Source organism: Carcharhinus amblyrhynchos, chromosome 7 (genome assembly GCF_965287045.1).
Source record: "Carcharhinus amblyrhynchos chromosome 7, sCarAmb.v2.hapA, whole genome shotgun sequence".
Classification (NCBI taxonomy): domain Eukaryota; kingdom Metazoa; phylum Chordata; class Chondrichthyes; order Carcharhiniformes; family Carcharhinidae; genus Carcharhinus; species Carcharhinus amblyrhynchos.
The window spans coordinates 59,831,021-59,858,029 of NC_137330.1; the positions used below are offsets into that span (position 1 = coordinate 59,831,021).

The 27,009-nt window shown below is 38.8% G+C and overlaps 1 protein-coding gene across 3 annotated transcripts in view; it reads right to left on the minus strand.

Annotated features, from left to right (window-relative positions):
- Positions 1–27,009, minus strand: part of cd2ap (CD2-associated protein) — a 231,083-nt gene that overhangs the window by 1,812 nt on the left and 202,262 nt on the right. For all 3 annotated transcript variants that reach the window (XM_080192426.1, XM_080192425.1, XM_080192427.1), the window contains 6 exons: positions 23,946–24,084; positions 19,772–19,899; positions 15,484–15,599; positions 11,653–11,751; positions 10,613–10,764; positions 5,911–5,974 (listed from right to left, as the gene is read on the minus strand). In XM_080192426.1, coding sequence (XP_080048552.1) covers positions 5,911–5,974; positions 10,613–10,764; positions 11,653–11,751; positions 15,484–15,599; positions 19,772–19,899; positions 23,946–24,084 — 698 coding nt within the window. The remainder of the gene's footprint in view (positions 1–5,910; positions 5,975–10,612; positions 10,765–11,652; positions 11,752–15,483; positions 15,600–19,771; positions 19,900–23,945; positions 24,085–27,009) is intronic.

Consider the following 27,009-nt stretch of genomic DNA (forward strand, 5'->3'; position numbering starts at 1 on the left):
AATCTAGTGAATCTCCCTCTAAGGCAAGTATATCATTCTTTAGGAAAGGAGACAAAAACTGTACACAGTACTCCAGGTATGGTGTTACTACATCCCATATAATTACAGTAATACTAATTCATTCTTATATGTCAATCCATTTGCAATAAAGGGACATTTACTATTTGCTTTCCGAATTTTCGAGGGCACTTAGGAATGAACAACAATGCTGGCCTTACTAGCAAAACTCAAATGAATAAAACAAAACTTTGTTTGCTTATTTGCATACTAACTGTGTGGCTCATGTACAAAAACATCCAGGTCCCTTAGGATATGAACACTTCTTACTCTCTCGTCTTGTTAAAAAATGTGGTTTTCTATTTTTTCTAGAAGTTCGGGGAGAGAACATGCAAGTTTTTGACATAATTTTACATTTTTCCACATTATGCTCCATTTTACACCTTCCTGGATGCCTATAATCCCTTTGCATTCTCCTTGTAGCTTACTTTCCTCCTAGCTTTGCATTATCAGCAAACCTGGGTACAACATCGATTGAGATTATAGATAGCCAAAGCCCAAGCACCGATCCTTGCAGCACCCAATTACACTCATGAAATGCTGTCAGATGTCAAACATAATTCCCTTTTCATAAATTAATTCTGAATTTTCACAATTAAATTAGGATTTGCTGTGTGTTACTAGGTCCTTAATAGTTTCTGGCATTTTTCATACTACTGATGTCAGGCTAACTGGCCTATAAGTTTCCAATTTCCTTCTTCAATATTTTCTTGAAAAGACGGGTTACATTTGCAACTTCCAGTCTGTGGGGAGCAACCTCAATCCCAACGAATTCTGGAAGATAAAACTCATCCACTATGTAGAAAACCTCATTTAAAACCTAGAAAGTAGGCCATTTGACAGCTGTAGAGAATGGCTGTCCAACGACCTTAAAAAACCTTTAAAAAAATGTAATAATTTATAAATAAGTCTAACTCTTGCTTTTCATTTAGCAGCCTGCCAGAACTGATACAGACACACAATAGCAAGTCAGGAGAGAGTTACATTTTCATAAGGGAACCTGTTATCTGACCAAAGACAGGGAAAATAGAAATGTTCTTTGTTTAGGCATTGCTAGGCTTAAAGACGACAATGGGTTGGAATGGGAGGGGTATCCTTTGACTACTTGTCTCTTGATAATTGGACAACTGGATGGGAAGACATAATTGAACAAGTGATTGGCAGGAGATATCCTCCAACCTCTAAAATTGCATACGTTGAACAGACAATCCAGAAGTAAAAAGTATGGGCAAGTGAAGGAGACACTTTAATGTTGCCAATTTCAACTTAACACCCTGATCAATCTAAACATGTGGGAGCTCATTATGCCACATCATGCTGGGACTAGTAAATGCTTTTATTGAATCTTACAGGTTTTTAGTCCCAATGATGTCTTTTGCACAATTTATTTACTATTAGTCATTTCTTTAAATTCCTCATTTTCACTCAACCCTTGTTCCCCACAACTTCAAGAACTTCTTTCTATCAGTTGGGTCAAAGATAAATATTTGTTTCACGATTCCGTCACTTGCCTATCCCATATTATATCTCTTGAATCTGATTCCAAGTACCCAACTTTATTCCTGCAAATCTCTTCTGTTTTCCATACCTATAGAAACTTACAATTTTCTTTTAACTTCTCTTGCTACTGTATTCTGAATCTATTCTCGATCAATTGTTTTTCTCCATCATTTCAGGCAGCTTAGAATTACATTGAATTCTAGAGCATAAAAAAATGTAGTTCAGGTCTATGCCAGTGTTGCTGTTTCACGAAAGCCTCCATTCCCACCTTACTTCATCTCACTCTATCGACATATCCTTTTTCCCTTTCACCCTGATTTTGTTCTCTGTCTTCCCTTCAATGCATTTACTTAGCACAAACCAGCCATCAAACCTGGCAGAATGGGTCAACCTGGTGTGTTGATTCAGATCCTTTTAACAGATACAAAATCTCTATATTGCAGTAATGGCAACAAGAAGCGTGTGTGAAAAGATTTGGCTCAAATTTTGATACAATTAGTCTTGCAATCATACTAAGCAGGAGGCATACAGAATTACGTTTAAAACATGGTTTTGTGAACAAGCTTAATTACAACATTATATTTATTCACTGATGGTTAAGTGAAATTAGAACTATGTAGCTGAGATATAACAGCCCAGATTTAATGGTCAGTCACTTATTTCACCCAGGGAAGTTGGCTGTTCCAATTGGTCTCTCCACCTTTGGGTTGAGATTGACGAAATCTGCCCAAGTTCTCACCATGACAACTATTCAAGTGCTGCAGGGTGTGTTGAATCTAGATGTCAACATGAGTCTTGATGTCTCATGGTGTCAAAAGATTGTGTGACACTTACTACCTGACTCATATGAAATATGACCATCAAAATAACACCGGAGATAGGTGATGCTAAACTCCAGCAAAGTGTCAACACACACCATCGCAAGTGGTCAAGAGGAAGTGTATAGAAAATGGGAAAAAAAATGAAATTTACTGCAGTGTGAAGAGTTACCAACTCTCTTGTAAACAATGTTGCAGCCCAAACATTTAATTTATTACTATACTATCAGAAATTGAATGAGATAGCCAAGTGTTGGATGAGGAGAACATTTTGGTTTTTTCACTCATAGTTGAAGGAGAAAATTTAACAAATAAATCATCTAGAACCAAGGTGGTGTTTTATAAATCACCTAGAATGCAACAACAGCAAATCTTCAAAGCTACCATTCAAAATATTTTAAGATATAAGAACTCGAATTTTTAGACTCTACCCTAATGTATCATAGAGATATCAAATATGTTTATTATTGTGAAGTATTGGCAGTTTAAAAACAGTTAGTCAGAAATATATGCTGTGTTTAGCATGTGAAAGCAAACATTTTCCTGAATTCATAAGAACATTGACGTAAACTCTAGATTTAAAATTCTTAGAAGTGCCTTATAAATCTTTAATAAATTCTACATCATAAAAAACACACTCCAGTAAGATTCAATATATAAAATACATCTGAGTACTCAAGGAAGTCAGGGAAGAAATGGCAAAATGACTTTGACCACAATTGTTAAACCATTCTTTGATATGGAAATTGAACCAAAACACTACTTCTCTTCAAAAAGAGGATAAAAGTATTAACAAGGTAACTGTAGACTTTTTGCCCAATTTTGGTGGACAAGCTTCTGGAGGATACGATGTAAAATTCATACTCATTTGGCAAGGCATGAGCTAATTGAAGACAACTAGCCTGGAAAATGCAAACTGTAAAAGGCAAGCCATGCCTGAAAATTAATTGCATTCTTTGCTGATACAACAAAGTGCATTCATAACAGAAATGAGTTAGATGTTGTTCATATAGATTTTCAAATGGTGGTTGATCAGTTGCCACATACAAGAAAATCATTAACGAAATTGAAGCACACAAAGAAGGCTGCCAAGTAATGTTCCCTCCAAGCTGCACAGTAGCGCAAGTCCCTGCCCAGGCTAAGTGGCTAAGTTACTGCACAGGCACAGCTGTAAAAAAGGGATATGTACTTAACCCTATGTACTTATTAGAGGGCAGTTTTTCACGCAAAGGGTAGGGGGGTGTGGAATGCACTGCCGAGTAAGGTGGTGGAAGCAGTCACGCTAGGGTTGTTTAAGAGTCACTTAGACAGCCACATGAGCGGTCTACATATAGGGGGATATAGCAGGCCTTACTAAACATTGTAGTCTTGGGATTATGTTTTTTGCCTCAGGGATGTTACAGTCTTTGCCTGTTTAATAATGAATTTTTTGTCTCCACAGGCATTTAAGTCCACCTTATTGACCAGCAAGGGGCATGCATGCGGCAGGTTGTAATGGGCTGCTCTTGGACGCTGCTTCGGGAGTTGCCTATTGCTTCATGTCGTTAGTGTGCTTAAACTGGACCATCTCGAGGGCAACATGACAGCTCAGAGACTATCTCTGTTGCTGTGCGGACACATGGATTTGGGCCTGTGTCTGTGGGAGTTTGCATGTTCTCCCCGTGGTTGCGTGGGTTTCCTCCGGGTGCTCCGGTTTCCTCCCACATCCCAAAGATGTGCTTTTAGGCTGATTGATTGGGTAACAAATTGTCCCTATATTGGACCTCCCTGATCCTCGCACATTAGGCGTAGACTAAAATCATGAATAGGTCACTGAGACAATGGGACGGCGGCGCGGGCTCGTTGGGCCGAAGGGCCTGTTTCCCATGCTGTGTTGTTCTTTGCTCTAACCCGCACACCCAGAAAAAGTATTTACAGGGAACACTGGTATTGAACCAGTATGAACAGGAAACAGTTATTAATAGATTCTTTTCACATGGAGGGTTGTGAAAACTGGTAGTTCCCAGGGTCCAGTGGTGGGTTCAGTGCAAATGCAAAAATAAATGATCTATGCTTGGGTACAGGGAGCATATCAGTAAAATTTGCAGACAAAACAAAAATTCAGCACGTGACAAAATGTGAAGAGGAATCTAACTAACTTCAGGAGGACACAGATTAGATTAGGTTAGGTAAGTGTATGACAAGTAAAGTTGAGATAAATGTAAGATGACAGATTTTTGAAAACATGTGCAAGAGCAAACATATATTAAACTGCTAAGCTTTAAAAAGATTTGAACAAGCGACATAAAGGAATTCAGAAAGAGAAGTATTTAAGAAAAATAGGATATTTCACAAAAACATAGTTCCACATGATTTATAAATGAGATTTAGAATACCAAAGCAAAGCAATTTTAATCTGAACAAATCATTGATTAGACTACATTTAATAAATGTGCAGTTTTGAGGGCATTACTTCAGGCAGAATGTGAAGCCATGGGGAGGATTCAGAAGCAATGATGCCAGGGACGAAAGGCCTTAGACATGTGGAGGGCCCATTTCATTAGAGTATAGAAAAGGAGATCTGATAGCTGTTCAAAATTATACTGCACTTCATTAAGGTAAATTCAGGGGAAAATAAAAATCCCTGGTTAAGGAGTCAGTAACTCAAGGGCATCAATTAAAAATATCACATGAACATCAATGGTAGGGGTTTTGTTTTTACAATGGAGCATTGTTAGGATGTTGATGCCCCCCCACCCCCCTGCCCTCCCATAAAGGAAATAAACACCATTAAAGCTTTTAAAAGGGATGTGATATTATATTCAAGAAGAATAAAACTAACAGGGATTAAAACCAAGTGAATAGATTTGTTCAAAAAATGCTGGAATAGGCACAATGGGCTGAATTGTTTTCTGTTGCATTGTAAAACTCCATATGATTCCAAAATATAACGCTGAGTTTTATACTGGCAAATAAACTGGTTTAACTGTACTGAGCAAACAAAAAAAAGTTTTACTTTTTTTGTATCACTCATGATGTGCCCAAGTGCTTAAGCCAAAGAAGTACTTCTGAAATGTAGTGGGAATTGCAGCAAACAATTTCCACACATCAAGGTCTCACAACAACAACACAATAACGGCCAGTTAACCTATTTTACTGAGGTTGATTGAACAATAGGATAACCAGGGAGATCCCCCTTACTGAAATTCCCTAAGTCTTTTACATCCACCTCCAAGGGTAGATGGAGCTTCAGTTCAGTGCCTCATCTGAAAGGTAGCATTGCACCTCTTCAATACTCCACTGGAGTGTTTATCTGGAGTTGGTTTCTGAAATAGGGTTTGAAATCACAATCTTCTGATTTTGAGTTCGGTATTCTACCAAAGAAGTCACAGCTGACCGTCCTCAGCCAAAAAAAAGTTACCCCAAGATAGTTGCTCAGTACAGTTAAACCAGTTTATTTGCCAGTATAAAACTCAGCATTATATTTTGGAATCATATGGAGTTTTACAATGCAACAGAAAACAATTCAGCCCATTGTGCCAGTTTTGACTCTTACCTGCAAGGCAGTACGCTGTTTCTTCTCTTCTTCAAAGTCATTCCTTAGTTCAGTTATTTCTTTCCTGTGGACATGAGGAGTAAATATTGTTAATTTAGAATGCAGCATTATAATTAGGATGTTTTGCTTGTTCCACTTCAGCATCAGTTACACTGTAGATGCAAACTTATGTCAAGCTAGCAAAATAAATAGTAAGTGATAAGGTGGAGTCAGAGTAAAGGGGAATGCAATCAAGTTATGTTCTGAAAGCACGTACAGGTAAATTAAGTTGGTAAGCTATAGGCAATATAAGTACAGATGATATCATGCTCAGGGTCTAAAGTAGAATAGCTTTAAAAAATAGGCAGAACTGGGTACCAAATTTTCTTGGGTACAAGACATTCAAGAAAGATAGGGAAAAACAGAGGGGTGAGAGAGCAGTACTGATTGAGAACTTTACAGTGCTGGAGAAACTGCCCAAAGGAGAGGATGTCCAAGTGAGGTTAAGACAACAACCTCCTTGATTGGAGCCAAGAACAATGGAGGAACGATTACACTATTGGGTGGGAGGGCCACCATCTAATGGGAAAGAGGTAAAGGAACAATATTTTCAAGGAAATTATGGAGGGCTGCAAAATAATAATGGGGGGGCATTCAATTATCCTAATGTATTCATTGGTAGCAATATCATAAAGGGCAAAGAAGGGGAAGAGTTTCTGAAACATGTTTAGGGGAATTGTCGAGATCAGTATACTTCAGGTCCAAGGAGGAAGGAAACACAATGGGAACTATTTCTGGAAAATGAAATGGGTCAAGTAGCAGAAGGGAAACATTTAGGAAACAATCAAGGTATCATAAGGTTTAAATTTAGGTTAGTTCAGAACGTAAGGAACAGGAGTACGAATAGGTCATATAACTTGCTGAGTCTGCTTTGCCATTCAGTACGACCACATTGATCATTGGTTTCAATTCCACTTTCCTGTCTGCACTCCACACCCCTTAATTTCATGAGTGATGAAAAATCTCTCTTCCCCTGTGTTAAATAAATTCAGGGCTGGAGCATCCACAGCCATCTGGAATAGAGAATTCCAAAGATTCAGAACCTCCTAAGTAATTTCTCATCTCAGTCCTACTTGATCAGGCCCTTATTCTGAGACTGTGCCCCAGTATTCTAGATTCCTCAGCCAGGGGAAACAATCAGTGTCCACCCTGTCAAGCCCCTTAAGAATTTTCTATGTTTGAATTAGATCACCTCCCTAAACTTGAGTGTATAGGCGCAAATCTCATGATAGAACAACCCTCTCATCCCAGAAACCAATCTATGAACCTTCCATGTACTTCCTCCATTGGAAATGCACCATTTCTTAAATATGGTGACAAATACTGCACACAACACTCAAGGTTTTGGCTCTTGACAAAGCCCTGCACAATTGTAACAAGACTTCTTTACTCTTACACTCCAATTCCCTTGCAATAAAAGTCATCATGCTATTTGCCTTTGTAATTGGTTGCTGGATCGGCATAGCAACTTTGTGCTCTTTATACAAATCCCTTTGAATATCAATATTTACAAGTTTTTTTGTCTTTTAAAATTTATTTTGCTTTTCCATTCTTATGACCAAAGTGAATTAACTCACTTCTCCACATTATACGCCATCTGCCAGTTTGTTGCCAACTCAACCTGTTGGTAATGCTTTGCAGCCTCTGTGCCCACCTCACAGCTTTCATTCCCATCTTCTTTGTATTGTGAGCAAATTTAGATGCATTTCACTAGTTTTCTTAATTTAGATTGCACATAGCCCGGTACTGATCTTTATGGCATTGCACGAGTCACAGCCTGCCAAATTGAAAATATTCCTACAAACATGCAAATTACGAGGTCATTTGGCCCTCTGAATGGTGGAGCAGGTTCAATAACCTTTACATTCCTGCCTCCCCCAAAATCTTTCACTCCTTTGCTTGTCAATAATCCATCTACCACTGCCAGTTCTAGATTCTCCCACAAGAGAAATATCCTTTCCACATCCATCCTGTCACTTCAGAATCTTTTTTGTCTCAATAAAGTCACCTCATACTCTTCTAAACTCCAGTAGATAAAGCCTAGTCTGTCCAGCCTTTCCTCGTAAGGCAAGCACTCGAGATTACAGGAGGGAAGGATGTGAATGGAATGAGTGACAGAATATCCCATTTGTGTAATGTTATTTGGAGACTTGCTGATGTGTAAACCAAGTGGAATTTTATCTTTTTGGAGAGCAGTCGTGAACAGAGCAATTTGGGGTGAACATTTGCAATATTGTATATATCTGTATTGTAGGATGCAAGTAGAATGATCTTTCTTCTAATATATTGAGCGCTTTCTCCTTTCAATCAAGTTTTTTTTTTACATTATCAATTATAATGATGTAACTATTATTTGAAACATTATTCAATAAAATTGTCATTTTAAGACATAACATAGCATTGTCACTCATTCCTGGTGCATTCAGGAAGGTTTCCAAACCCAAGTGAGACTCCAGAAGGGCCTCCCAGATCCTTACAAATCCAAAAGTCCTCAATAGGCATACACATGGTAAAAGGGTGGTAAAGAGGAGTGGGACCCAATAGGGACCAAATAGAAAATTTACATATGAAAGGAGCATAACTGATGCATTAAATGAATATTTTGCATCAATCTTTACCAAGGAAGAAGATTTTGCACAGGTCATAGCAAAAGAGGTGGTAACTCAAGACATGTAAACAGTTTACAATAGATAAGGTGGTGATATTGGATTGGCTGCCTTTGATTGATAAGGTGCCAGGACCAGATACAATGGATCCAAGAATGCCAAGAGAAGTGAGGGTGGAAGTCGCAGGAGCACTGACTAGAATTTTCCAATATTTCTCAGACTCAGGGTGGTGCTAGAGGATTGATGATTTGTAAATTTTACATCCATGCTCAAGAAAAGGGTGCAAAGATGAGTATAGCAACTACAGTTTAACCTTGGTGGTAGGGAAGTTTCTAGAAATGATAATCTGGAACTTGGGCAAGTGCGAATTTATTAAGGAAAGCCAGCCTAGGTATGTTAAGGGCAAACCAAGATAAGGGCTAACTTGCTTTATTTGTTTTGAAGAAGAAACAGAGAGGATGGATGAGGGTAATGCTGTTGATGCCATGTACATGGACTTCCAAAAGGCATTTGATAAGGCACCGCACAAGATACTGCTCATGGAATAAAAGGGTTAGTATTATAATAGATAAAGAAATTGGCAGAGTGATAGGAAACCAAGAATAATGATTAACATTTGTTTTTCAGACAGGAGACAGTTTTATAATGGAGTTTCCCAGAGCTGTGTGTTAGGACCACTATTCTTCCTGATATATAATAATTACCTAGGGCTTGGTGTACAGGACACAAAATTCAAAATTTGCAGATGATACAAACCTTGAAAAGTATAGTGAACTGTGAAGAGGATAGTGTAGAGTTTTAAAAGGACGTAGGCAAGTCGGTGGAATGGGTAGTCAAGTAACAGGTGAAATTCAACGCAGGGAAGTGTGAAATAATTCATTTTGGTAGGAAGAAAATATTAAATAATGGGGGTGAAAGAGCAGATCCACCTGGGAATATATGTACATAAATCATTGATGGAGCAGGACTAGTTTTTAAAGCATGGTTAACAAATCATTCGGCACCCTGGGCTCTATTATTAGAGGAAAACAATACAAAAGCAAATAAATGTTAAACCCATATAAAATAATATTTCAGCCTCAATTAGAGTACCAAATCCAATGTTGCCACCACAATTTAGGAAGGTTGCAACGGCATTAGAGACTGTAGAAAAGATTCATTAGAATGGTTCCAGGGTTGAGGACCTCCAATCGGAGAAGTGGAGCAGCTTTCATCAGGGAAGGTTGAGTGGAGATTTGATAAAGTTATTTAAAACCATAAGGGGTCTGGACAGAGGAAGAAATTGTTTCCATGGGTGGAAGGATTGAGAATCAGGGGCACAGATTTAAAGTAACCAGCAAAGAAGCAATAGCGGCATGAGCAAAAATATTTTTCACACAGCGAGTTATTAGTGTCTGGAGTACGCGGTCTGAGAATATGAAGGCAGGCTCAATTGAGGGAACTTTATTATATAAAAAGGAAAATGTGCAGGACTATGTGGAGAAAGCAGCTGAGTGGTTCTAGGTGAGCTGTTCTTTCAGACAGCCAGTACAGACATGAAGGGCTGAATGGCCTTCATCTGTACCATAACCATTATGTTTCTATAAGAATATCAAGGAAAAGTCATTGGTTACCTCTTCATGTGTCTGGAACCCATGTGTCCTGCAAATGAACAGGAAGATGGGCCAAAATGTGAACAAAAAAAATCCAGCAGATAAAACAATTTGTAGAAATTAAGATCCATGAAATAATCACAAAGTAAAAGTAGTAAAAATGAATGACAGTAAATTGAACCATCCAATTAAACAGCAAGAGAAAATTGTCAAAACTATACAAAGGGAAAAAACTTGGATAGAGCAGATATCAAAAGTTACTTAAATGCATTGCAAGCTGAAAGAGGAAATTACAGGTAGGAATGAAATGTGTAAATGCTGTAAATTTAGCAAAAATAAAACATAGTGCCACTCCTTCATTTGTCAGTTTGAAGCATGCAACAACTGTTTGCAAATCAATGATTGAGAAGAAATTCTGTTTGCTCTTTTTAAAAATACTAGTAATAAATCCAAAAGCTCTATTACTTGTGCTGAATCTTCAGTTTCTCAACAAGAATCATCAGGTCAGCCATTTGTGCCTTGAGATCTTCTATCGTAGCTCTGTTCCTATTATCGATTTCAGTTGTGTCTTTTATATCGGCAACATTGATGACCCCAGTATTCTGCTTGAACGAAGGCTAAAGTAGTGAAAAATAAAATTATGGTATCACTTAACCATCCTAAGCACATCCAAATACTTGACATGAATTCCACTGGTCATAAGGATCATTCTTGTTTCAAATCACAAATAGCATGAACGTTCCTTCATTTTAGAAGACTCTATAAATCACTTTTCATAATTAAGGTCAAGTCAAGCACCTATAATACATCTGCCCACAAATCTTGGTAGCTGGGAGGAGGTATCAATTGGACTTTAACCATTAGTAATGCTACCTGAATGGTAATCTTTCAAAATAACTGATCAAACATCATGTCTATTAGGAAACAAATGCTTCAAGTGACATGCAAATTGTAGGAAATAGTTCACTGCGTTGCTACTTGATATATGTCCTGATTATTTCATGGTATGTTAAAGATTCTGGTGAGATAAAATTTGAATCTATGCGCTGTTAAGTTTCCAAACTCAGCTCAGTGCTGAGTGGAAACAAGACAAGGAGAGAAATATACAAATTAGAAATTAAAAGAGCTCTCATGTGGACCACAGGTCGAAAATGTAGATATTGAACCTTATGATACCTTACAGGTACTCGAAGGATAGAAATGGTAATTAATTTTAAAAAAGTAAAAAAAATAAGGTAAGGGATTGTTAGAGCTCATTTATGATTCACAGTGAAATTGTGTGCCGCATACATTATTGAAACTTTGATCCCTCCAAATCCATATTTTAGTTTCAAGTCCAATCTCAAGTGTTTTAGGAATTTGCAGTTACTTTAAATTACAAATTGCTTCCTCCAGAGAGAAATCTACAAGGCTAAATAAACCAAGATCATCTGCAGAGAGACTACTATTTACATGGAATCAAAGCTGTCTAATTAATTAATACAAGTTTATTGGACAAACAATACCTTTTTAACAATGTCAGAAGGCTTTGGTTTGGCAGTTTCTTCTTCCTCCTCCTCTTTGATCATTTTTGAATTTTTATCTAAATGACTCTCACCCAGAGGCTGAAAAGCAGGGTATTATTTGTTAAAAATCTTATGGCATCTGCTTGAGAAGGAGAAGTCTGTATTGCTTCTTAATATTAGACAACTTTAGACTTCAGCATAAAATATGAATTTTGTCTTTTCAGTTATGCACATTATTTGCAAAAATTATATTTTCCTTCTACTAAAACAGACTACTTTCTGTACATCTCCAGACAAACTGCTTAACAATCCATTAAAATATCAATTTCATACTAGATTGCAATCTTAAATTTAATACATGCAAATTGACTGACCTACCTGGAAATGTAGAGTGTGAATTAATTAAACAAACCATGGAAAACCATACTTAAGTCTGATGTGAATAGTATTAATGTAAACTCCTTTTTGCAGAGTTACAAATTTTCAAAGGCTCAAGGTTAACTCTTGTTGGCAATGATGTGCAGAGAACAATGCTTAAAATATTACATTTATTTTTTGAGATGCATATTTTATCTTGTATTCATATTATGTCTTTTGAGCACTTCCAAAGTGCTTTAAGGAGGAATGTAAAACACAATATGACAAAAATGGTTTTTGAGGCCTAATGCACTAACTGGTTTATTATGACCATAAAGCAGCCTGGTCAGGCAAATCTGAAACTTGACCCTTGGTCTATACAGAGTATCCATCAATAAATATCGGAATATGCAAATATATTGGCATGAGGGGAAAGAACAATCACTCTCTCATAATTAAATTCCCATCAGACAAGAAAACATTTCACCCATGCACTTGGTCTGTTTTACAAATAATTCAATTCCACGCAATGCAGCACATTCAGTTGTTAGAGGAACCAGAGATGGATAATAAACAAGGTTTGTCTGCATCATTCCACACTCCGATAGCAGCAGCAAGAAATGCTGCTCTTACAAACTGTTCTAGAGAACACAGAAAAATAGTGGCTTGGCCATGGTACTTTTGTTTTTAAATTCATTCCTGGGATGTAGGCATTCTTGTTAAGTTCAGCATTTATTGCCCATCCTTATCGCCTTTGGAGAAGATACTGAGGCACCTTCTTGAATACAAGTTGACTGTTAGGCTGTTTCAGAGGACAATTGACCACATTGCTGTGGGATTGGAGTTACGTGCATTTCAAAATAATAATAGCATGATCAAAGTCAACATGGCTCCATAAAAGGTAAATTAGAATCCTTATAGTGTAGGTGGCCATTCGGCCCATCTAGTCTGCACCAACTCTAGACAGAGCATCTTACCCAGGCCCACCTCCCACCCATCCCTGTAACACCACAATTGATCCTGCGAGCCCCCCCCAATCCCGAAGAAACATGGGGAGAATGTGCAAATTCCACAGAGTCACTCAAGGTCGGAAACTAACCTGGGTCCCTGGTGCAGTGAAGCAGCTGTGCTAACCACTGTGCCACCATGCTGCCCTTACATTGGGCAAATTTATCATGGTTTTTAAAGAAAGTAGCTGGCACGATAAAGGGGAACCAGAAGATTTCCAAAAAATATTCAAAAAGATGCCCAAAAAACATTAATGCACAAGAGAAGGGTTCATGGAAATAAAAGAATCACCACATTGGGCTCAAAATATTAATTCTGTTTCTCTCTCCACATGTTGTCAGATGTTGAATTTTTCCAGTACTTTGTTTTTAAGGGCTGCTGTGAAGATCAGTTTTCAACTACATATAATCTACATCAATAACCTGGACAAAGAAACCAAGAGTAATATATCCAAGTTTGCTGAAGGTGCTAAACTACATAGAAACTCAAGCTGTGAGGACACAAAGAGGCTGCAAAGCAATGCAGACAAGGTTTATTTCTGAGGAAGGGTCATCGACAAACATTTTTGCCCACAGATGCTACCAGTCCTGCTGAGTATTTCAAGCAATTTTGTTTTTATTTCACATTTCTAGCATCTGTTGTTTGTTAGTTTTGTTTTATTGGAAGTTAGCAAGCAAATACAGCAAGCAACTGGGAAAAAATGACGTTATAAAGGCCATAAGATATAGGACCAGAATTAGGCTATTCAGCCAATTGAGTCTGCTCCACCATTCAATTATGGCTGATAAGTTTATCAACCCCATTCTCCCACCTTTGATCCCCTTACCAATCAAGTCTATGCTGGCCTTCATTTAAAGGGATTTGCGAGCTCAAGAATAAGGACATTCTGTATTAATTGTAAGGGCTTTTATGTGACCATACCGGGACAACTTATATTTACACTGGATTAGTTCCTGGGATGAGATGGTTATCCTGTGACGGGGGACTGATTGAACTGGGTTCTTATTCTCTAGCGTTTAGGAGAATAAGATGTCATCTCATTGAAACTTAACAAGATTCAAAAGGGAATTTTTTTGGGTCGACACAGGGGCTGTTTCCCCTGGCAGGGGAACCTAGAACACAGGGGCACAGTCTCACGATAAGAGATCAATCTTTTAAGGCCAAGATGCGAAGTTTCTTCACTCTAAGACTGTAAATCCTTGGAATTCTCTACTCCACAGGGCTGTGGGTGCTCCATGTTTGAATACATTTAAGGCTGATTTCCAATCTCTTAGGGAATCATGGGATCTGTGCAAGAGGCTCGAGGGGTCACGTGCACTCCTGTTCTATTTCTTATGTTCTTATAAGACCAGAGTGGAGAAGGGCATCAAGCAACCCTCCCTAAAGAAATAAGTGGACCAGAAAGGTTTTTCAGACAATCCAATAATCTGATGGCTATCATCATTGACATGAACTTTTATTTGAGAGTGACTGAAATAATTACATTTAGGTCCCTTAGCTGCTGGCAGATTTTGAACTCATGGGGAAATTTTAAATTTGTGGCTTGTTGGAAGCATGGGGCACGATAAATTCACACAAAATCTGATAGATGGAGCTTTCCTACATGCTGTTGCGTTATTAAACTACACCATGTCCAACTTCTTTCTGAACCAATAAGAATAGCGTAATGAAAAAGATGCATAAAAAATTCCATTTGTGCTCCCCTTCAAGGCAAAATTTTTTTTGCTTAGCTTCCAAGATTAGCTGAGATTGGGTGACTAAAAGAGGAAAAAAGAAACTTCCCTTTGGAACATCTCTCAGCAGCTTATTTGTGACATTGTCACTAACGGTGCCGTGCTTTAGAAGCCTCCACTTCCAGTGTTACTTGTTTCCAAGACACCCTCATTGGCTATCCTCTCCCCCAATTTTCTGATCTCTCCTGCAATGTCACCTTTCAGCCCAACTTCTCTTATACAGACCTTAGCACTTGACAACCATTCACTTCCTGACTTGTCTCCAAATCATGCTCATACTAATTCCTGAAACCACACAACTTGCTCCAGAAACACAGCCGCTTGCTCCATTTTTCACCCATCCTTGACCCTGGTTCTCCTGATGATGCTAACTTGGCATATATTTCAAAGATGATTAGAGCCCCAGTGCCTTAGGCAAATGGGACATTTTTGTATGAAAAGTAGACTGTGAGGATGTGATAAACAATTCGACTTCCTAGTCCAATAAGGGCCAATGGTTGATAATGAACAAGAACCATTGCTTTTTGCTCTTTTGTCCACTTTCATGATCCCACCGTTGTCTAAGTCAGTCGAGTACAAACCAAGAAGTACATCTGGACTTTGTTAATTTTGCCATTTAGTATCTCAACAGAAAATGTCTTCATCCATTAGGGAGTTGTATTGGTCATATGCACACAAAATAGCATTCACAAATATACCCCTGTGCCAACTTTATAAAGACAAAAGAACTCACAGGGTGACTGGCAACAAAAAGGCTGGGTGGCCTTTTCCCTGGCATTCTTGGTCTGCTAGCTGTAGGGTGAGTGAGTTTCTCACCAGAAGATTCTACAGAGTCAAAGCTCATGAGATCTGCAAAAGAAATAAAGAAATCACTTCACAAATTTGAATTAGAGTAATCTAATGTAAAGTAGAGCAAATTCTTATGAACAGGAATTGCAACAATGTCAATTTAATAAAAGGTTTTCAAATGAAAAATTGATTAAATATTCAGTAACAGAATATAACACCGGGATCAAGCAGATCAGACATTTTACAAAATGTTCTTCCTTGTGACAGCAGAAACATTTTAACTTTAAGCTTAATGTTTATTTATTAATGCCACAGGTAGGCTTACATTAACACTACAATGAAGTTACTGTGAAAATCCCTGAGTTGCCACACTCCAACGCATATTCGGGTATACTGAGAGAGAATTTAGCATGGCCAATGCACCTAACCAGCATTTTCAGACTGTGGGAGGAAACAACCAGAGCACCCAGAGGAAACCCAAAGGAGGTACGGGGAGAACATACAAATTCCACACAGACAGTGACACAAGTTAGAATTTGAACTCAGGTCCCTGGCACTGTGAGGCAGTAGTGCCAAGCACTGTGCCACCATGTGGCCCCATTTCAAGACAAAGCGGGGTATTGGCATATCAGAAGGATGAAAAGTACAAGTCTCAAATAATGCTCTATCCATATGATAGACAGATTGATAAGTGTCATAGTTCTGTTCCCTTGTACACTACATTATTTTGAATTCAGCATCACTGGCCACATTTAGGAGTGGATTTCCCATCACCAAAGAGTCTAGATTTGTTGCTTTTCTAGGCATAAAAAATCTTTCATCCTTAGAAATTGAATCTTTAACTTTTAATTTTATTTCTGTGATCAGAAGTCAATATTAATAATCTATTGGCAATCTCTGCTATCCATAGAGCCAGTAGTGGAAAGACTAACAACAATGTAATGACCACTGGACTTCATAAAATGGGTTTGTCTTGTAACATCAAGAGGTTTTAAGCTGTCTCTTTTAAACGAAACAAGGGAATTCCCTGGAATTGGAGAATATTGCCAAGTTGCATTATCATGACATCATCATATCATTGAATCCCCGCAGTGCCAAAAGAGATCATTCTGCCCACTGAGTCTGCACCAGCTCTCCAAAGAGCATTTACTCAGACCCATCCCCATGCCCCAGGCATTTATCATGGCCAATCAATCTAAATTACGCATCTTTAGACACTAAGGGGCAATTTAGCATGACTAATCCACCTAACCTGCACATTTTAGGTGTGTGGGAGGAAACCCAACAGACACAAGGAGAATGAGTGAACTCCACACACCCAAGGCTCGATCAGAACACAGGTTCCTGGCAGAGTGAAGTTGCAGTGCTAACCACTGTGCCACCATGTTGCCCTCTGCACTAACCTCTGCATAACCACAGGACCATGGCCTGGTTGCCATTGTGACAGAGGGTCAAGTCAAATGCAAAGGTAGGTGCGAGCTTTAACATCTGAACCCAAAAGAGAAGGCTAGTGGGCCTCACTGCTGCAATCTTACAAACATTCAATCAGTCAGACCAAAGTAGCTGTGCAAAGAGAGCCCATAACAGATGCTGCTCTGTCAGGCAAAAGTAAAAGGCTATTTTTGGGTTAAACACCAAGCAAAGGGCTAGTGGGGATGGAACTCACGATCAAAGAAATAAGAGTGTCTAAAAGTTAGAACCACCAAATCCCAGAGAGAATCATACAATGGGGAATCCATTTGATTTTGCTCAATTTGAAGAGTTTACTTAAAGGGACAACAGGATTCATCTTGGTCAAGTAGACGAAAAGGATCTTGTTAACACAGGGAAAAATTGGAATTGCAACTTAAAAGCACAGCAGAATGTATAACCGCAACACGGGGTGTTTTGCTGAATAAAGAAGTTAAAGAGGAGAATCTATAGTTTAGTATGATAGTTGCCTGTTAAGTATTGTGTGATTCTTTGATTTGATTGCTGGAAAATTTATATCACTTTTTAAAAGTTAACAATGTAAAGTTAAAGTTAACAATGTAACGATGGAAACATTTGAGCATTGAGAGCAGTTTTTGGCCCCACATCAAAGGAAGGACGTGCTGACCTTGGAAAGGATCCAGAGGAGGTTCACTGGAATGAAGAGCTTGTCGTATCAGGAATGGTTGAGAGCTCTGGGTCTGTATTTGCTGGGAGTTTGGAAAGATGAGGGGGGACCCTATTGAAAGTTACAGGATACTGTGAGGCCTGGATAGAGTGGATATGAAGAGGATGTTTCCACTAGTGGGAAAAGCTAGAACCAGAAGGCACAACCTCAGGCTAAAGGGACAATCCTTTAAAACAGAGACGAGGAGGAATTTCTTCAGCCAGAGAGTGGTGAATCTGTGGAACTCTTTGATACAGAAGGCTGTGGAGGCCAGGTCATTGAGTGTCTTTAAGTCAGAGATGGCTCGTAAGTGGATCAGGGGTTATGGGGAAAAAAATAGGAGAATGGGGATGAGAAAAATATCAGCCATGACTGAACAGCGGAGCAGACTCGATGGGCCGGGTGCCTAATTCTGCTCCTATGTCTTGTTTGCTATTAACATTTGTCACTCCTGTGGTCATGCTTCAAAATTATTAATATCAGTTTAACTCAGAGTAATATATTCATCTTTGGATGTGATTTTGCAGTTGAGTGAGATAGAGATCTTGAAGCTGGAATTCATTGCTGAGTTAAATGAAAATAAGTTTAGCACTAAACATAACATAAGAACATAAGAAATAGGAGCAGGAGTAGGCCATCTAGCCCTTCGAGCCTGCCCCGCCATTCAATAAGATCATGGCTGATCTGTCGTGGCTCAGTTCCACATTCCCGCCCTCTCCCCATAACCCTTAATCCCCTCTCTTATCAAAAACCCATCAACTTGCGTCTTAAAAATATTTAGCGAGGCAGCCTCCACCACTTCAACGGGCAGAGAACACAGGCAAACGGTTAATGCTTGCTATGGACATGAATCTATTTCAATTTACTTCTGCTTTTCATAATAATCAAGAGACCAATGTGATCATTGGTTTATTTTCAGAAAGCATGCACATCAATATTTCATTCAGTTTTATTATATAACTGAATGAAGACGAGGTTACTTTTTAATGTTGATTGCATTAGAATTTTACAGCCAACTTTCATGGGCATCAGTTGGGATAAAATATTCCTAATTTAAGGAAGGGAAAAATCAGCCAGAATGCCCATTCTTTATCCATGTTTCTAGGAGTTATTTGATACAATTATTGAATGCAAGGACCAGGCTCAGCTCTGATGCCTCTGACACAAACTACAATGGCTCACATACGGTGGAAGAAAACATGAAACACTTATCAAAAGGGCCTGTGTAGAACAACAAACAGCCAACGTGTTAATGTTGTGACCCCAAAGGTGACAGAAAAATTAATGGAAAAACATAACCACAATAGATCTTTTAAATATTCAAGTAGCAATTTAACAATCATGCTTTAAAGCAAAAATTAGGGAAAGAAGCCATGACAAATTTCTGATGGGAGGGACATGAAAATTACATCAATAGTCTGCTCAACAAAGCAACAGAAAATGAACTATTTAAATATGTTTAATCAGAAGCACTGGCCAGAAGTGATCTGCAAATAATCAGACATCTGAGGAGTTCTGATGGAATAAAAGATTTTGCATGATTGTGCTAAAGCAGGCTTACAGCAGTGTAAACCCAGGAGACAGATCATGTCAAATCCTTCTTCCGTATTGTAACCCCACTCCTCTCAGGCTGTGGTATCTGAAGACTTGCATTTAATTCTCATTCAGGCCTGATTACTCCATTTTGTATGCACCTTGGAAGCGAGGTCTGGACCTAACCATTCCTTTTAACAAATTATCAATTCAAAAGAATTCAAAACAAAAGAAATTTTGAAGAAAATTAGGACAACTTGATAAGGCACATTGTTATTTCAGTACTGAGAACACTTGGAAATATTTAACCAGTGCACTAAACTACACAAATCAAGTTTATTGTACACCATCTTAAAACATTTTTACATAAGAACACAATTCTAACTGATTCTGTACAACTCTATACAGCAAGGCAACAATGCCCTCAAAATGAACCCATTGTAACTGGGTTCTGTCCAGAAACTATAATGAAAATTAGAACCAGTATCCAGATTATTAATTGTGATGAACAACTTATCTTGCAAATCAAATCAATGATCTTGAATTTTTCTGGTTTCTTTACCTATTTCTTTGTCATGTGCAATTTCTACTGATTTTGGTCGAAGTGATGAAGGCAGCTCAGATTTTGGTCTAAGAACAGCTGAATCAAAGTCTGACTTTGCTCGATTGTGAGGCAGCTCTCCATTTGTCCTATTAAAACAAGAATGCAGAAATTGTTAAATGGTTTATCGTTTCATTGAGTGTACCAAATACTGGAGAATTGTCATCTAAGGTGGAAGCTTGGCTACCCGATCCCATAACCTTCATTTTCAAGTAGAGTTAGAATGCAACTATGGCCCAGGAGGCAGCTATTCGGCTAACCAAATCCATGCCTGCTCTCTGTAAAACAATAACCCCAATAAGCCCCATTTCCCCACTCTATCAAATGCCCATCTAATTTCCTTTTGAAATAATTGGTCAATTAGCCTTATGGTTATCATAAGAACATAATAATTAGGAATAGAAGTAAACCCTGCAATCCCCTATGCCTTTTGTAGCATTCAAAAAGATCATGGCTGATCTGATTGCGGCCTTAACACCACTTTCCTGGTTGTCCACAATAACTCTTGACTCCCTTGTCGATCAAAAATCCATCTCATCCAGGAAATACCCAGTCTTTCCTGCTCTCTGGGGAAAAGATTTCCATAGACTAATGACCCTCGGAAAAGAATTCTCCTCATCTCCATCAAAAAATCTCTCATTTTTAAACTGAGTTCTAGATTCTCCCATAAGGAGAAGCATCCTCTCAACATCCACTCTGTCAATTCCCTCATGATCTTATATGCTTCAGTAGAGTCACACCACATTCTTCCAAACCCCAACGGATACAGGCCAAACCTGATCTACTTTTCCTCTTAAGATAATCCCTTCAGCCCAGGAATGAGTTCAGTCCAGTCTTCTCTGAACATCTCCTAAAGCCTTCTTCAAGGTAGGAGATCAAAACTAAGCACAATGCTCCAGATGCAATCTCAATAAGGCCCTGGAGAACTGCAGCAAAAAAGATGACAAAACAACATATTGACCATCTTGGCAGCCATTTATTTAGCCCCAGGATGCAGAGCATCAGGTTCAGAGAATTTAATTCCAACAGTTTATTATGCAAGGCATAATATTTACAGTAGATCGCGAAGGCTGCCCGCGGATGTAGATATGCTGATTGACCGACAGTTGTCACTTATCTGAATGCAGGAAAATGTGAAGCACTAAACTCGGCAAGAACAGGGAAAGAAAACACAAAATAGTAAGGTTTTAAATGGAGCAGATGGGATTTGATGTACAGATACAAGGTTATGCTATGAAGCTAAACTAGCACTAAATATAAAAAAGGACAGTAAGAGATTTTACAAGTATATAAAGAGGAGGAGGCTGGCTAGAGTGAATGTTGGGCCCTGAGAGGATGAGAGGGGGGATTTAGTGGTGGGAGATGAGGAAATGGCTGAGGCCTTAAATAAGTTTTTTGCCTCGGTCTTCACGGAGGAGGACGCGAATAGTTTGCCGGATATTAAAGATAGAAGGATGGTAGGAGTTCAGGGCCTGAATGAGATTACTGTCACTAGAGAGGTAGTGCTTGATAGGCTAGCGTGCCTGATGGTGGACAAGTCCCCAGGACCGGATGTAATGCATCCCAGGGTTCTGAAGGAAATGGCAGAGGTGATAGTGGATGCCTTAGTGATTATTTACCAAACTTCGCTGGATTCCGGGGAAGTGCCAGAAGATTGGAAAACGGCTAATGTTACGCTGCTGTTTAAAAAAGGTAGCAGGCAAAAGGCAGGGAATTATAGGCCGGTTAGTTTAATGTCTGTAGTTGGAAAAATGCTTGAATCCGTCAAAGAAGAAATAGCGGGGCACCTAGAAAAGAATGGTTTGATAGAGCAGACGCAGCATGGGTTCGTTAAGGGGAAGTCGTGCAATATTCATTCTCAGAAAGGTTCCTGACCGGAAAGGTTCAAAATTGCTGAGGATGGAGTGTTGTACGGTCTGTTGGTACTTAAAGTTAACAAGTCACCTGGACTGATGGGATGCATCCAAGGATATCGAAGGAAATGAGAATAAATATTGCAGGGGTGCTGGCCATAGTCTAGAAAAGACTGGAAGATTTGGGGGAGGTGCATGAGGACTGGAAAATTGTTATGCCCTTGTTCAAAAACGTTGCAAGGATAGGCCCAGCAACTACAAACCAGTCAGTTTACCATCATTGATAGCAAGTTCCTAAAATCAATTATTTGGGATAGAATTAGTAACCACAAGGAAAAATATGGGTTGTTTAAGAACCACCAGCCTGGATTTTGAAAGGGGAAATTGTGTTTATTAAACTTGCTGGATTTGGGGTCAATGAGGGTAAGGCCATTGATGAGGTGTACATGGACTTTCAATAGACATTTGATACAGTGCCAGATGACAAGCTTGCAAGAAAAGTTATAGCTCATGGAAGGGACAGGAGTAATACGGATTAAAAAATATCTGGCTGAATTATAGGAGTAATGGTCAATGGATATTTCTCAGACTGGAGGAAGGTTTGTAGTGGTGCTCCCGAGGGGCTGGTTTGGGACCCTTGCTTTTCCCAATATATACCAATGATCTAGATTTTGGTAAGCAGGGGAAATTTTCAAAGTTTGTAGATGATACAAAACTTGAAAGTTTTGTAAACAGAGTACAGAATTTCAAAAGGATTTACACAAGCTGGTGGAGTGGGCAGATAGGTGACAGATGACGTTCAATGTGAAGAAGTGAGAGGCTGGAAGAAGTTGGACAAACAATATAAAACAAGGCGTAAAATTCTTAAGGGGCTGTAGGAGTAGCAGGATCTGGGTGCACAAATGCATATATCATTGGAGGTGACTGGACAGTTGGAGAGAGCAGTTAATAAGTCATTTAACATTCTGGGCTATGTTAATAGGAGTACAGAGTACAAAAACAAGGAGATTACGTTGAACTTTTACAAGACATTAGTTAGACCTCAGCTAGGAGCCACACTGTAGGAAGGATGCAAACACATTGCAGAGGTTCACAAAAATGGTTCGAGGGATGAAAAAATTCATTAATAAGGAGCCTGGAGAGGTTGAGACTGTTCTCCTTGGACATTAGAAATCTAAGAGGAGATTTGATAGAAGTGTTTAAAATCATGAGCATGCTGGAAAAGAGTTGACGAGGAGAAAGTGCTCCTGATCGTAAAACAATCAAGAATCAGAGGACACAATTTAAAGCGATTTGCAAACTAAGTAACTGTGCTGTGAGAAAAATCTTTTTCACATAACGAGTGGTTCAGGCCTGGAATACACTGCCTGGAAATAAGTTCATAAGATAAAGGAGCAGAATGAGGCCTTTTGGCCCATCGTGTTTGCTTTGCCATTCAATCATGGCTGATATGGTGGTGGAGGTGGTAGTGATATGTGGAGGCAGAATCAATCAAGGCATTCAAAAGGGCATTATATTATTTGAATAGAAACAATGCACATTGATACAGGGAACAGGCAGGGGAATGGCACTAAGTCATAATGCTCAGATAGCTGGTGCAGACACAATGGGCTGAATGGCTCCTTCTGTGCAGTGACACTTGTGTGTCATGTGCCCTGTACATGGTGGACAGGTTTTGGGAGTCAGGGAGTGAGTTACTCACTTAAAAATTCAGGAATTTGCAGATTTCCCAGTCTCTTGCCTGCTCTTGAAGCTACAGTGTTTATATGACTACTTCACTTAAGTTTCTAGCCAATGGTAACCCCCAGCACAATGTTGGGATCTTTCTTCTGATTGGTCAGTCTATTGTGTTTGTAATACACATATTCAAGGAACACACTTTATTCAACACAGTCCCCCAGTCAGCTGTGAAAATCTTCACATAAACTGATCTATTATAAATACAAAAGCCTGATCAGTCAGCAATAAACTCCCATCTGTATTTCTAGCCTTTACTATAACTGCCTGTTTCACATGTTTTAGGGTTTCCTTCAGAAAGTGAGCAGAAAATGTTGACTGAAACATTGAACCCAATCAATTCTTCGGAGGAACTCTCAAGGTAACAACTGGTCTTTCCACAGCAAATATTTCATAGTGATAAATTTGTCTGCCCCAGTGTTACAATTAATAAATATCTCCATTCATGATAAAGTACATTTATTGTTTGTTATTTCAGCCCACATGTATATTCGTAACACTGACAATAATGGCAACCTATAGGAATCTCCGAAAAATAATCTTACTTGGGTAAAGGTAGAGGCACTGAAGGTTTCTCTGGTCGTCTGGGAGCCATGGATGTTCGAAAAGGATGACCCTTCAAAGGGAGGTTTGGTTTTTTGGGAGGTACCATTGGGGCGGTTGGTTTAGTTGACTTCTGATCATCTGTCAGTGAAAAATAAAGACGATGATAAATTTAATCTGTTCTCCTGCAAACCAAAATTGTGTCTTCAGATTCAAATAAGCATCAAGATACCAAGAAATATGTTCACATACTTTGCATTTTTTAAATATAAAAGCTTGAACTCACAAACTTTGATATATTTCCACCTCTTCTTGCATGCATAATCAAGATACAATTATCCAAGAGCTTTGAATTATTTATTTCGATAATACCAATACTGATATAAAAAACTATTTAATGCAGCTCAGTCACCTTAATTAAAAGGTAACTTTATAGACCGACACTCTGTATGATCCCTGTAGAGACCATTAAAGTTTAAAGAGAATATCAAACACCCACTGATCACTAAAAGAGATTTTGCCACAAGATTCTGATACATGAAAGAAGTAAAACAAATATTAAGTAACCTGGATGAATACTTACACCTTGCATTAAAAACATATATTAAAACAGTCACATGCTCCACACTAAAGCTCTAAATTGAACTTCCCTCTTTTCCTTATGATTTCCCTTTGAAGTCAAGCTAAAGTTAAAGTTTATTTATTAGTCACAAGTAAGGCTTACACGAACACTGCATTGAAGTCACTGTGAAATTCCGCTCGTCACCACAGTCCGGGTCAATATACCGAACTAGAATGTCTTTCAGAATGCACCCGGGGAAGCACCTGGAGGAAACCCACACGGACATGGGACATGGGGAGAAGGTGCATATTCCACACAGACAGTGACCCAAGGCAGGAATCGAACCCAGGACCCTGGCGCTGTGAAGCAACAGTGCTAAAAACTGTGCTACCATGCTGCCCATTTTGGTTACTTTGAAGGTTCCTTCATACCACAGGACCAAACCAAGTGTCACAGCTCTCAGGAATTCACTTTGATTTCTCCTCAGTGTTCTAGCTATTCCCCGAGGCACGAAACTCCATGGAGATATTTCCAACAGATCTTGGTGAAGCGCCTTTCTTAAGAATATCACTGAGGATGTTTCATCTCAAGAATGAGTATGCATGCTTGCTTAAAGCCACCACCTCAGACATACAACTGATTTCTGATTGCCTTTTTGCTTCAGGTGTCCAGCCATTTTACAGTTATTAGCAGGCTCATTGTTTATCTGCTGGCTGAATTCAAAGCTTACACCCACCAACTTGGACGCTTTCAGCTGAAACCCCGAAGATCTTCTGGAAAGATCCCAGAGTCAACACTGCAGAAATTGAACCAGGGCCTACCTTGAGTTATGTGGCAACACAGAATAGATATGACGTCGGATGGATACCTAGGTTAATTAACTTTTGGCTTCAAAATCCAACCTTTTGAATCCTGAAGTGTGCATGAACTTAGATTTCTAATGAAATCAGGGCAACTCATCTCAAGACTTGCATCTACAGATTGCCAGCTAAAAACAGACCTCCAGCCTGTTTTATTGCTTTCATTCTCTTAACTCCGCATACACACAGATGGAACCCTTTGAACAATCAGTATTTGAAGTGTTCTGGCAATTTCTAACATCCAAAATTTTAATTACTTTACCCATGCAAAGTTAGCTTCCCATAGCTAAAAACTACCTTGAAAATATGAATCATTAGCTAGATGATTAACATTTCAAAGTTTCAAAAGGTGTTGCATTCTAGACAGAAGAATGAACTAAATTATAGTTAAAATGTCCAAACTTTCACATTCTAAGGATGCCCCAAATTCTTCAAAGCCAATACTTAAGAGTTGCAACACTGTTGCAAAGCAAGCAAATGTAGCAGTTCATATACAAGCTTTGACAAATAAATCAGAAAATCTGTTTTACTGATGCTGGCTTAGGAGTTCAAATTAACCAGGGCAAAGGAAATACACACTCCAGTTCTTGTTTGCAAAGTGTCACTGGATTTTTTACATCCGCCAGAAAATCTATTCACCTCTACCTTAAAAATGTTCAAAGACTCTGCTTCAAACTTTACAGAAAGTGAGTTCCAAAGACTTATGACCTTTCAACTGAAATGATTTTATCTCATCTCAGTTTTAAATGGGTGACCCCCTTATTTTTAAACAGTGACTCCTACTTCTAGATTCTCCCACAAGATGAAATATTATCTCCACATCCACCCTGTCAAGATCCCTCAGGATCTTATGTTTCAGCTAAGACATCTCATACCCTTCTAACCGTGAGTGGGTATAAGCCTATCCAACTTTCTTTCAAACAATCCATCTATTCCAGGTATTTGTCTGGTAACTCTTCTTGGAATGCCTTCCAATGGATTTACATCTCTCCTTAAATAAGGTGGCCATTACTGTACATAAATGTGGCCTCATTAGTGCCCTGTACAACTGAAGCACTACCCCGTTACTTTAGTAACCTATTCCCCTCACAAGAAATGATAATAAAAACTAGGTGGAGGAGAAGGCCAATCAATCATGCAAGCCAGCCTCCCATCCATTGACTCCGTCTACACTTCCCGCTGCCTTGGAAAAGTGGCCAGCATAATCCAGGACCACCCCCCCACACCCCACACACATACTCTGGACATACTTTCTTCCACCTTCTTCTATTGGGAAAAGATACAAAAGTCAGATCATATAACAAACAACTCAAGAACAGGTTCTTAACAATTGCCTACTGGAAGTCTAGATGCACTCTCTCTACAGGAACTCCATTTTCACAATTTCCCACAATATACTCCATTTGCCAGATATTTGCACATTCGCTTAACCTTTATCTTTTTGTAGCTTCTTTTGTTGCTCTCATAACTTATTTTCTTATTTTTGTATCAGCCAATATGTCAATGTTCCTTGGTCAAAATCCTAGAATTCCCTACCTAATATTGTACACTATAAGGACTGCATTGGTTCAGGAGGATCATGGCATCTTTGCAAAAGCAATCATGAACATCTTAAAAAAAAATCAGGGATAATCACTAAAGGTT